The sequence below is a fragment of the Haemorhous mexicanus genome, chromosome 27 (assembly GCF_027477595.1).
Source record: "Haemorhous mexicanus isolate bHaeMex1 chromosome 27, bHaeMex1.pri, whole genome shotgun sequence".
In the NCBI taxonomy this organism is placed as follows: domain Eukaryota; kingdom Metazoa; phylum Chordata; class Aves; order Passeriformes; family Fringillidae; genus Haemorhous; species Haemorhous mexicanus.
Window position 1 is genome coordinate 4,949,029 of NC_082367.1, and position 12,713 is coordinate 4,961,741.

General features: G+C 35.4%; 1 protein-coding gene across 3 annotated transcripts in view; it reads right to left on the reverse strand.

Moving 5' to 3' along the window:
• Positions 1 to 3,929: 3,929 nt before the first annotated feature.
• The window catches only part of PTP4A2 (protein tyrosine phosphatase 4A2), a 29,094-nt gene continuing 20,310 nt past the window's right edge, over positions 3,930 to 12,713 (reverse strand). For 2 of the 3 annotated variants that reach the window (XM_059868393.1, XM_059868394.1), the window contains 3 exons: positions 7,861 to 7,991; positions 5,866 to 5,940; positions 3,930 to 4,057 (listed from right to left, as the gene is read on the reverse strand). In XM_059868393.1, coding sequence (XP_059724376.1) covers positions 3,949 to 4,057; positions 5,866 to 5,940; positions 7,861 to 7,991 — 315 coding nt within the window. In that variant the 3' untranslated portion in view covers positions 3,930 to 3,948. Of the gene's footprint in view, positions 4,058 to 4,181; positions 4,222 to 5,865; positions 5,941 to 7,860; positions 7,992 to 12,713 lie in introns of those variants that run through there. The other variant, XM_059868395.1, reaches the window with a different exon arrangement.

Sequence of the window (12,713 nt, forward strand, 5' to 3'; positions counted from 1 at the left end):
GCATGATAATTAAAAAAAAACTCAGACATTTGGAAAAACAAACAAGAGTTTGGGGTTAAAAAACAAAAAAAAAGGTAAAAAAGAGGAGCTGGAACTTCCAGTCTCCCCTGCCAGGGGTTTTATTTTCTCACAGCCAACAGGGAGCAAAAAATTGTTCTGGGAGTGGGAAAAATCTGATAAATGTTGGAAATCCAAAACCCGTTTGGAAGGAGGAGATTTCTCAGATGGCAGCAGAGCAAAGCTGATCATGATCAGGGAAAAAACCACCTGAAGTTAATTTAAATACATTAAACAGCTCCAATTCTGTGAAAAATCCAGGGAAAAAACCACCTGAAGTTAATTTAAATACATTAAACAGCTCCAATTCTGTGAAAAATCCAGGGGGAAAAAAGAACTTGGAATTATTTAAATTAATTAAATAGATCAACAGCATTTCAGTGCTAAGGAAAAAGGAAATATTGGTATTCAGGACCCCAAAATTCCCCTTTTTTCACCCCAAAACAATTCCCTTATTCAGGTGCTGCCAGGTCAGGCTTTGTCCAGAAAAGTTTTGGCAACAGTTCCTGGGAAAGGTCAGAGCTGTTGTTTGGGCTGGCTCAAGGTAAGTTTCCACTGTATTTCTCTTTTTTTTTTAAAGAGATAAAAGAATTTTTAAAGAAATTTAAAAGAAAGAATTTTTAAAGAATGTTGAAAGGAGAGAATTTTAAAAGAATTTTTAAAGTATTTTTAAAGGAAGAATTTTTAAAAGAGAGAATTTTTAAAGAAAAGAATTTTTAAAGGAGAGAATCTTTAAAGTATTTTAAAGAAAGAATTTTTAAAGGAAAGAATTTTTAAAGAAAAGAATTTTTAAAGAAAAGAATTTTTAAAGGAAAGAATTTTTAAAGGAGAGAATTTTTAAAGAAAAAAATTTTTAAAGGAGAGAATTTTTAAAGGAGAGAATTTTTAAAAAATTTTTAAAGTATTTTAAAGAAAGAATTTTTAAAGAAAAGAATTTTTAAAGGAAAGAATTTTTAAAGAAAAGAATTTTTAAAGGAAAGAATTTTCAAAGAAAAGAATTTTTAAAGAAAAGAATTTTTAAAGGAGAGAATTTTTAAAGGAGAGAACTTTTAAAGAAATGAATTTTTAAAGAATTTTTAAAGTATTTTTAAAGAAAGAATTTTTAAAGAAAAGAATTTTTAAAGAATTTTTAAAGGAAAGAATTTTTAAAGAAAAAAATTTAAAAGAAAATAACTTTAAAAGAAAATAATTTTAAAAGAAAATAAATTTTAAAAGACTTTCTAATGAGATAAAAGAAGGGAATTGTTCCTTTTTCCCTGTTAAAATCAGCTTTTCCCAGCAGCAACTCCAAACCACGGGGCACCCACCCTTGGAGACAATTAAACCCAATTAAAGGTGATTATTGCCCATTAATGAGCTGCAATAAATGCATCGAGAGGCAAAGGAAAAAGAGATTTTACTGCAAGAACTTTATTGCACCGGGTTCAAGTGCTGAGGCAGGAGCTGGGGCACGGTGACACCCCCAGCTCCCGGGGACACCGGGACAATCTGCATCCCCCTCTAATTAAGGCTGGGGATGATAATTAGGACATCCTAAACCAAGAGGGGAATTAGGGGGAGAGTGTGGAGTTAGACAGGGAGCGTTTAAAATTTGGTTTATTTTATTGTTCTTCAGGAGGGGTTGGGGTTTGCACCCAGCTCAGCACCCTCCCCTCTAATCTGACTTCCAGAATTTGACAAATTGGTTAAAAAACCAGGAAACCTTTGGCTAAAAATTCCATTTTTTTTTCTTTGCAGAAAGGTCTGTTTTTATTGACTCCTCATTTTATTGGCTCTGAGGGTGGGAGGGGAAGGCAAAGGGCAGAATTGTGATTTCAGCACCATTTCCCTCCCACCCCAAAAAACTCTCCTTGATCCATGGAAAAATCCGAATATTCCACAGGGAGGAGGGAATTCAGCACAGCCTGGAGGCAGGGACACACCTGGGCAGGTGTGGGGAGCTCACCTGAGGGGCTGGGACAAGCACTGGCATTTCCTGGGTCAATTTATAAAACCTCTGCCAAGGGTTGGAATTCCTAAAATCCATTTCTTGTGGTCTGGAAAGGCTCCTGCAGCAGTTTGGGAAAGGGAGAAATCCCGGGAAAGGAGGATGAGGAAGGGATGGGGACCTCACCTGCTGCAGGTACAGCCCAAAAATCCTAAATTTCAAAATATCCTGAGGGAACAGAGCCCGAAACCTGGATCCAAACCCTTCCAAGGCTGGGTATTAGGGGGGGAAAATATGGATATTGTGGAAAAAAATATGGATATTATGGGAAATTACCCAGGAGAAGGTGCTCAAGGTAACCCCTGGGGCAGCAAAAATAAAAAATGGGTCTGGTAGAAACAGCCTGGCCAAAATTGTTCCTAAAATCCCTTAATTCGCACCCCAACAGCCCCAAAAATCCAAATTTTGGGAGTTTGCTGATGGTGTCAGGATTTTGGGGTGGAATTTAGGATTCTCCCTCATAAAACCCCAATAAAAAAGAATCAGAGGCTCAGCTGGGAAAATTCCCCCTCACACCAAGCGAGGCCTCCCCTCAAAATCCCAATTTTCTGTGACCAGCAAGGGGGATCCAAACCTTTCCAAAGCTGGACATTATGGAAAAAAATATGGATATAATGAAAAAAAATATGGATATCATGGGAAAAAATATGGATATAATGGGAAATTACCCAGGAGAAGGTGGAAGATCACTCCTGGAGCAGCCAAAATCAAAAATGTGTTTGGCAGAAGCAGCCTGGCCAAAATTGCTCCTAAATCCTTCAATTTCTTCCCTGGCAGCCCCAAAAATCCAAATTTTGGGAGTTTGCTGATGAAGGGTGTCAGGATTTTGGGGTGGAATTTAGGATTCTCCCTCCCAAAAACCCCAATAAAAAAGAATCAGAGGCTCAGCTGAGAAAATTCCCCCTCACACCAAGCGAGGCCTCCCCTCAAAATCCCAATTTCCTGTGCTCAGCAAGGCTGGGAATGTGGACAGCAGCAAAAAAAAATTAAAATAAAAACGCCTTTTCCATCTTTCTGACAGAGAAATTAATTTTAAACCCTTGTCTGGATCACCTCTTGCTCACCCAGGACCATCTGGAACATCAGTCTTGTGTGCCAGGATGGATTTTCTGTCTCAAATTAACATTTCAGCCGAATTCTTTGGGAAAAACCAGAGTGACACACACAGAGAATCACACACACGCTCCCAAAATCAGATTCACCCCAGGGGTCAGGCAGTGAGGGTCCTGCTCAACCCCCCAGGAGTCAGAATTCCATGGAAAACATCCCCCAAAATCCCTGGGATGTGCCCAAAAAGAGGCTTAAGGCTGTCGGGCTGTTCCCAGCCAGCTCCTCCTCCTGGCCCTGGTTAAAAACAAACCAAAATTTCCCTTTTTTTAAAGAGTTTAAAAAGGAATTCACATCTCAGGAATTCACATTCCTGGCTGGGGGTGCTTTTCTCACCTCGAGAAAATTCCTTCCTGCACAAGGCAATGCTCTGCTGCTTTTCCTTAGACATAAAGTTGACTTTATTTTTCTTAAAAAGTTAAAAATACAGAAGGTTCAGAAACTGCTTTTCTCCTTGTGGGTTGTAGCTTAAGGAGAAAACAATCCTTCACTGAAATGTTTCTCTTAATTGGCTTTTTTAATTATTATTATTATTATTATTATTATCTATTTTTCTAATTTTGGGGTTTTTTCCTCTCAATCATCATCACCCTTTTTTATTTTAAGGACAGAGGTTGAGGAGCACTGACTCCACCACTAATTTAATTTTAATGATATTTTTTTTCTTTTTTTTTTTTCTTTTTGTGGGTTTTTTTTTGATTCCAGATTCACATTTCCAGGTGCCAAGAGTCCAGAGAAGAGCCCCCCGCTCACTTCTGCCTTCCTTTAGAGATCAAGATTTTGGTTTTTGTGTTTATTTATTGAACACAGCAGTGACCGTTGGCATCTTTGAAGCGTAATCTCATCTTGGGCCGGTATTTCTCCAGGTAAAGCAGCTGCTTGGAATTGAAAGCTCCCCTCCTTTTCCTAAAAAAAACATTCAAAAGGTGGATATCAATGGAAAAAACATCTTTTTGCTGACTTCAGGCAGATTGGTTTTCATTTTAATTAATATTTTAATAATATTTTATATTTCATAATATTCAAAATACATTAAATAATAATATTATTGAATAGTTCCCCTCCTTTTCCTAAAAAAAACCATTGAAAAAGTGGAAATCAAAGGAAAAAATATCTTTTTGCTGACTTCAGGCAGATAGGTTTTCATTTTAAGTAATATTTTAATAATATTTTATATTTAATGATATTCAAAATACAGTCAATAATTAATATTATTGATAGTTCCCCTCATTTTCCTAAAAAAAATATTGAGAAGGTGGATATCAAAGGAAAAAATATCTTTTTGCTGACTTCAGGCAGATTGGTTTTCATTTTAATTAATATTTTAATAATATTTTATATTTAATGATATTCAAAATATATTCAATAAAAAATATTATTGAATAGTTACCCTCCTTTTCCTAAAAAAAACCATTGAAAAGGTGGATATCAATGGAAAAAACATCTTTTTTCTGACTTCAGGCAGATTAGTTTTCACTTTAATAAATATTTTATATTTAATAATATTCAATAATAAATATTATTGAATAGTTGCCCTCCTTTTCCTAAAAAAAACATTAAAAAGGTGAATATCAAAGGATAAAAAGCATCTTTTTGCTGACTTCAGGCAGATTGGTTTTCATTTTAATTAATATTTTATATTTAATAATATTCAAAATATTTGAGTTTTTTCCTCACATTTAAACCCAGATTTTAAGGGCAGAGATCACCTGTTAATCCTCATTAATTAACAGCAATTTTTATAGCTCTCACCTAGACAGGACTACTATTTTTACCTCAGAAATTCAAAATATTTGAGCTTTTCTTCACATTTAAACCCAGATTTTAAGGAGGCAGATCACCTGTTAATCCTCATTAATTGACAGCAATGTTTACAGTCCCATCCTTGATACTTTTACCTCAGAAAAATCAAAATTTTTGAGCTTTTCTTCACATTTAAACCCAGATTTTGAAGAGGTATCACCTGTTAATCCTCATTAATTAATAGCAATTTTTACAGTCCTATCCTTGATACTTTCACCTCACAAAATTCAAATATTTGAGTTTTTTCCTCACATTTAAACCCAGATTTTAAGGGGAGAGATCACCTGTTAATCCTCATTAATTAATAGCAATGTTTACAGTTCTCACCTAGACAGGACTACTATTTTTACCTCGGAAAACTCAAAATATTTGAGCTTTTTCTTCACATTTAAACCCAGATTTTGAAGAGGTATCACCTGTTAATCCTCATTGATCAGCAGCAAATTTTATAGTCCCATTCTTGATACTTTTACCTCACAAAATTCAAAATATTTGAGTTTTTTCCTCACATTTAAACCCAGATTTTAAAGGGAGAGATCACCTATTAATCCTCATTAATTAACAGCAATTTTTATAGCTCTCACCTAGACAGGACTACTATTTTTACCTCAGAAATTCAAAATTTTTGAGCTTTTCTTCACATTTAAACCCAGATTTTGAAGAGGTATCACCTGTTAATCCTCATTAATTAATAGCAATTTTTACAGTCCTATCCTTGATACTTTCACCTCACAAAATTCAAAATATTTGAGCTTTTTCTTCACATTTAAACCCAGATTTTAACGAGATATTCTTTATTTTAGGATAAAACACCTCAAAAAACCCCAAATCTCTTCCTTAACAGGCTCAGGCAGGTGAAAAACCAGGGAATAAAAGATTCCTGGGGGAAAATAAAGGGATTTTTCACTTACTGCCTTATAAACTGAACTGCATCCTCATACTTCATTCCACATTCAATGAGAGCGAGCGCCACCAGAACGGGAGCCCTGCAGGAAAAAAATCAACATTTTAGGAGCAATAATCAAGGGAACCCTTCAGATTCCACCCAGTTCCCAGGGAAGCAGCTGAAGGGTTTTCTCCTCCCAGAATTTCCTGCAGAAAGGTGTTGTGCCCGCTGTAAATTGAGTTTTTTTGGAGGGATTCTGCCTGCAAAGGAAATAAAAATCAATAGAAGCTCTTTAGTGGTTGGGGTGGGAGAATAATTTGGTTTTTATCTCACTTTAACCTCATTTTCTGGTTTTTGACATCTCCTGAATGCTTCTGAGCGGGGATGGAGCTGGGCCTTTAGAGGTATTTATATATTTTTATTTTTTCTTTTTGATCTGATTTTCTTTTTTAACTAATTCTGTCAAGGAGCAAGGAGAAGTAGAATTTTCTGGTGTGGCATCTTCAGAAGTCAGTTAAGGGTAAAAAAATGTAATATTAATAGTACTTTAATTTATTATTTAATATAATAGCATAATAATGATAAATAATAATAAAATTAATAATGAAATAAATAATTTATTAGGATTATAATGACAATAGTACTTTATATATATATATGTAGTATAATATAGTATATATATAGAATATATATTTAACAGGACTTTATGTATAAATAGTATAATAATAATAATAGTATTTTAGTATTTAATAGAATAGAATAATAATGATAGATAATAAATTTAATAATGGAATAAATAATTTATTAAGATTATAATAATAGTACTTTATATATATAGTATAATATAGTTTATATATAGTATATAGATACTATATATAATAGTACTTTATATCTATAGTATAATAATAATAGTATTTTAATTTATTATTTAATATACTAGAATAATAATGATAAATAATAAATTTAATAATAAAATAAATAATAATGTATTAAGATAATAATAACAATAGTACTTTATATGTGTAGTATAATATAGTATATATATAGTATATATAAAATAGTACATTATATACATATAGAGTATAATAATAATACTTTAATTTATTATGTAATATACTAGAATAACAATAAATTTAATAATTAAATAATATTTTATTAAGATTATAATAATAATAATACTTTATATATACATAGTATAATAATAATAGTACTTTAATTTATTATTCAATATACTAGAACAACAACAACGACAACTAATAATAAATTCAATAATGAAATAAATAATAATTTATTCAGATTATAATAATAATAGTACTTTCTATATACATAGTATAATAACAATAGTACTTTAATTTATTATTTAATATACTAGAATAATAACAACGATAACTAATAATAAATTAAATAATGAAATAAATAATATTTTATTAGGATTATAATACTAATAGTACTTTATATATACATAGTATGATAATAGTAGTTTAATTTATTATTTAATATACTAGAATAATAACAACGATAACTAGTAATAAATTAAATAATGAAATAAATAATATTTTATTAGGATTATAATACTAATAGTACTTTATATATACATAGTATGATAACAATAGTAGTTTAATTTATTATTTAATATACTAGAATAATAACAACGATAACTAGTAATAAATTAAATAATGAAATAAATAATATTTTATTAGGACTATAATACTAATAGTACTTTATATATACATAGTATAATAACAATAGTACTTTAATTTATTATTTAATATACTAGAATAATAACAATGATAACTAATAATAAATTAAATAATGAAATAAATAATATTTTCTTAGGATTATAATAATAATAGTACTTTATATATACATAGTATGATAACAATAGTACTTTAATTTATTATTTAATATACTAGAATAATAACAACGGTGACTAATAATAAATTTAACCATGAAATAGAGAATATTTGATGAAGATTACCATGAAAAGCATTATGCTTTAAGGCAATCTGCAGGCACTGACCTTCCCAGCCCTGCCACGCAGTGAACAGCCACGCAGCAGCCGGGCTCCTCCCGAAATTTGGTTTTCAGCAGGTTCAGCCAGTCCTCCACGATCTGACTGGGGGGTGGTGCTCCATCATCGAAGGGCCAGTCCTGAGGGGAAAACATCCCTTAAAGCCACAGCCTGCAAGGGACACAGCGACCCTGCAGTGGCCAAAAAAGGGTCACAAACACAGCCTGGGGGAATGCAACACTCAGTGCTTCACAGCCATTTCATTGCCCTTGGGAGGACTCTGCAGTAAAGGATTTTATTTGAGAGAAATCCCTGCCCTTCAAATGCCATTTTATCAAAACAAGATGTGAAAATCAGTATTTTCAGATAAACACGGGGAGAGGAGAACGCTGCAGCGCTCTGCTGGTGGCACCCTCTGAAAATCCCATTTGTGCTCCAGAAAATCCCACTCTCAGGGGGTGAAGCTGCTCCTAAAAATTCCCAATCCCAGAGGAGCAGCTCCTCCAGCAACTCAGGCAGTTCCCAATCCCTGGGTGATTTCAATTTGAGAAAAAACACCAAAAAACCCCACATTTTTATGAGCAGAACGGTGCTCAAATAATGGCAGAAATTCACATTTTTTTGCTGTTGAAGGATAAGCCACCATTAAATCCAAGCTATATTAAATATCAATAATCAAAAATTGATATTTTTGCTCTGCTGGTGGCACCCTCTGAAAATCCCATTTGTGCTCCAGAAAATCCCACTCTCGGGGGGTGAAGCTGCTCCTAAAAATTCCCAATCCCAGAGGAGCAGCTCCTCCAGCAACTCAGGCAGTTCCCAATCCCTGGGTGATTTCAATTTGAAAAAAAAACATTTTTATGTGCAGAAAGGTGCCCAAATAATGGCAGAAATTCACATTTTTTTGCTGTTGAAGGATCAGCCACCATTAAATCCAGGCTCTATTAAATATCAATAATCAAAAATGGATATTTTTGTTCTGCTGGTGGCACCCCTTGAAAATCCCACTCTCAGGGGGTGAAGCTGCTCCTAAAAATTCCCAATCCCAGAGGAGCAGCTCCTCCAGCAACTTAGGGAGCTCCCAATCCCTGGGTGATTTCAATTTGAAAAAAAAAACATTTTTATGAGCAGAAAGGTGCCCAAATAATGGCAGAAATTCACATTTTTTTGCTGTTGAAGGATCAGCCACCTTTAAATCCAAGCTATATTAAGTATCAATAATCAAAAATGGATATTTTTGCTCTGCTGGTGGCACCCTCTGAAAATCCCATTTGTGCTCCAGAAAATCCCACTCTCGGGGGGTGAAGCTGCTCCCAAAAATTCCCAATCCCAGAGGAGCAGCTCCTCCAGCAACTCAGGCAGTTCCCAATCCCTGGGTGATTTCAATTTGGAAAAAACACCAAAACCCCCACATTTTTATGTGCAGAATGGTGCTCAAATAATGGCAGAAATTCACATTTTTTTGCTGTTGAAGGATCAGCCACCTTTAAATCCAAGCTATATTAAATATCAATAATGGATATTTTTGTTCTGCTGGTGGCACCCCCTGAAAATCCCACTCTCAGGGGGTGAAGCTGCTCCCAAAAATTCCCAATCCCAGAGGAGCAGCTCCTCCAGCAACTCAGGCAGTTCCCAATCCCTGGGTGATTTCTATTTGGGAAAAAACACCAAAAAACTCCACTTTTATGAGCAGAACAGTGCTCAAATAATGGCAGAAATTCACTTTTTTTTGCTGTTGAAGGATCAGCCACCATTAAATCCAGGCTCTATTAAATATCAATAATCAAAAATGGATATTTTTGTTCTGCTGGTTGTGGCACCCTCTGAAAATCCCATTTGTGCTCCAGAAAATCCCACTCTTGGGGGGTGAAGCTGCTCCTAAAAATTCCCAATCCCAGAGGAGCAGCTCCTCCAGCAACTCAGGCAGTTCCCAATCCCTGGGTGATTTCAATTTGGGAAAAACACCAAAAAACTCCATTTTTATGAGAAGAACGGTGCTCAAATAATGGCAGAAATTCACATTTTTTTGCTGTTGAAGGATCAGCCACCATTAAATCCAAGCTATATTAAATATCAATAATCAAAAATGGATATTTTTGTTCTGCTGGTGGCACCCCCTGAAAATCCCACTCTCAGGGGGTGAAGCTGCTCCCAAAAATTCCCAATCCCAGAGGAGCAGCTCCTCCAGCAATTCAGGCAGTTCCCAATCCCTGGGTGATTTCAATTTGAAAAAAAAAACATTTTTATGAGCAGAAAGGTGCCCAAATAATGGCAGAAATTCACATTTTTTTGCTGTTGAAGGGGCAACACCATTAAATCCAGGCTCTATTAAATACCAATAATCAAAATTTGAAATTTTTGCCACGGAAGCAGCTTCTCATTTTTTCTCACAGAACTTTCTTGGAATTTGTGCTTCACATCTTTCCTTTCAGGCCCAAGCACAACATCCCACAGTTTATAATTTTCTTGGATGTGGGGAGTGCTGGAGAAAGGATGTCAAGGGGAAAAAAATTATTATTTTTTTAATAATTAGTAGTTATTTAGCACTTTTCTTTAGATGATTGTGATGGATTTTAGCAGCAAAACTCATGGCAGGGTCCTGGATTATTCCACAACCCCTGAAAATGGAAGGAAATTGATTTAAATGTGCTGTCAGGTGGTCAGGTGGGAGCTCAGTAAAAAAAACCCAAAAATAATTTTATATTGGATTAATTCACCAAGCCTGAAAAGTGCAGAGAAATCCTTTGTTAAAGCACTTGGAAAATTAAAAATATCTGGGACAACACAGCAAAGGGAAAGGCCACAGGAGTAAGATCAGAAATCAGAATTTGTTCTTTCTAATAAAAGGTTTTTATGGGATTTTCCACCCAGCCCCACAGTGCTGCTGGGTTATTTTAGGTCTGTCCCAGGAAGAGAGGCACAGACAGCAGGATGCTGCTTTTGAAAGAGGATTTGCTGTGTTTAATTGAAATTAAATCTTTTCCAGTGTATCCACACAACTCCTGAGCTGGCCTGAATCCATCCCAGCACTGATAAAACACAGGGACAAAATAATTCAAATAATTCTGGTATCAGGGATGGAACTGCAGCAAAGTTTTGCAGGAATTTTTTTCCTTATTTTGAGCTCAGAAGAAAAAAAAAAGCAAATTCTGAGGTGCACAACTGATTAAAAACCAGGATTGTACAAAGGGGGAGAGGCAGGAAAGGGATTTATCATTTTTTTCACTTTTTTTGGAATATCACAGCAGCTCCAGGAATGGCAACACAGGTGGTAAGTGACAGAATTTTGAGGTAATAAAGAAATTTTTCTTCAAAAATACTGGAATTGGGAGCCCCAAGGAATTCCCACCTCCAGCAGGGGCATTTCCACCTCCCTGTGCCATCCTGGGGGTGGCTCTTGGGGGTAAAAAATGTGATCCAATACATCAAGGAGTGAGAAAAGGAGAACAAGGAAATATCCCTTGGATCATGAAGATGAAGAAAGGCACCACTGCAAGATAAAAATCCTCAAAAAATAAAAATACTGAAGATGGACAGAGCCACCAGAACCCATCTGGAAGGCAAAAAGTGCCAAAAATCCTCTTAAAAAAAAGAAAATACTGAAGATGAACAAAGCCACCTCTGGAAGGTAAAAAGTGCCAAAAATCCTCTTAAAAAAAAAAAAGAAAATACTGAAGATGAACAAAGCCACCTCTGGAAGGTAAAAAGTGCCAAAAATCTTCTTAAAAAAAAGAAAATTCTGAAGATGAACAGAGCCACCTCTGGAAGGTAAAAAGTGCCAAAAATTCTCTTAAAAAAATAAGGAAAATACTGAAGATGAACAAAACCACCTCTGGAAGGCAAAAAGTGCCAAAAATCCTCTTAAAAAAAAAAAAAAAAGAAAATACTGAAATGGAATCCTGGAATATTGGAATACTGGAAGCCAAAAAGTGCCAAAAAATCCTCTCAGAACAAACCAAACCCTCGAGGTTTTCCTGATTTTGTGCTCCTGAAGTGTGGCAGCCCAAGGAATTGAATCCATCCCTGCAGGGAATTACAGCCCAGCCCTATTTTCACTCCCTATTTTTTCCCTCTCCTATCTGGAAAAATAAAAATTCTGGAGCCACCACATTTTACACCCATGACCCACTCCCAGGTTGGCCAAAATATTTCCATTTTCAGGGGTTTCACCCCACATTTTTGACCTCAGCAGTGCTAAAAGAGGCACCAATCCTGCCCCAGGCTGTGTTTTTCATGTTGAATGTTCTTTTTGACAGGCAAATATTAGCTGGAAATAGCGAGGTGTTATTTTCTCAGCTGGGGGTTACTCAATCCCATTTCAGAGCAGCAAGAGGACTCTGCCTGGAAAATAAAAAGCAGGAATTCATGGGGAAGAGGAGCTGGATTTATCTCCCTCCTGAGGAATTTTAGGCTGAAACATCTCCAAGCAGGAGATTCTGCTCCCCACACCAGGGCAGAGCTGCAGCAAACTCCATTTCCAGGTTTTTTTTTTTAAGCAAAGCTTCCTCAAAGAGCAGCTTTTGGTTCAAAATCGAGGTTTTAAAGCTTCCTGAGAAACAAAAAGCCTGAATTATTTTAGAATTATTTTAGAAACAGCAACTCCAGGGCCTGGAGAAGGTGGGAATTCCATCCCAGAGCTCCCCCTCTGGCACAGGAATTCTCTCCCAAGCCCCAGCTTAACTCAGGGCTCAGAGGGATTGCATAGCACAAATTAAATTTAATTTAATTTAATTTAATTTAATTTAATCCTCCCAGCCTCTGGCAGCCCAAGGAGTGTCCAAAAACATCTCTGGAAGGAGGAAAAACACAATTCCAGAGGGCAGCCCTGCAAGGAGGGACTGTTCCAACCACAGCAATCCCCT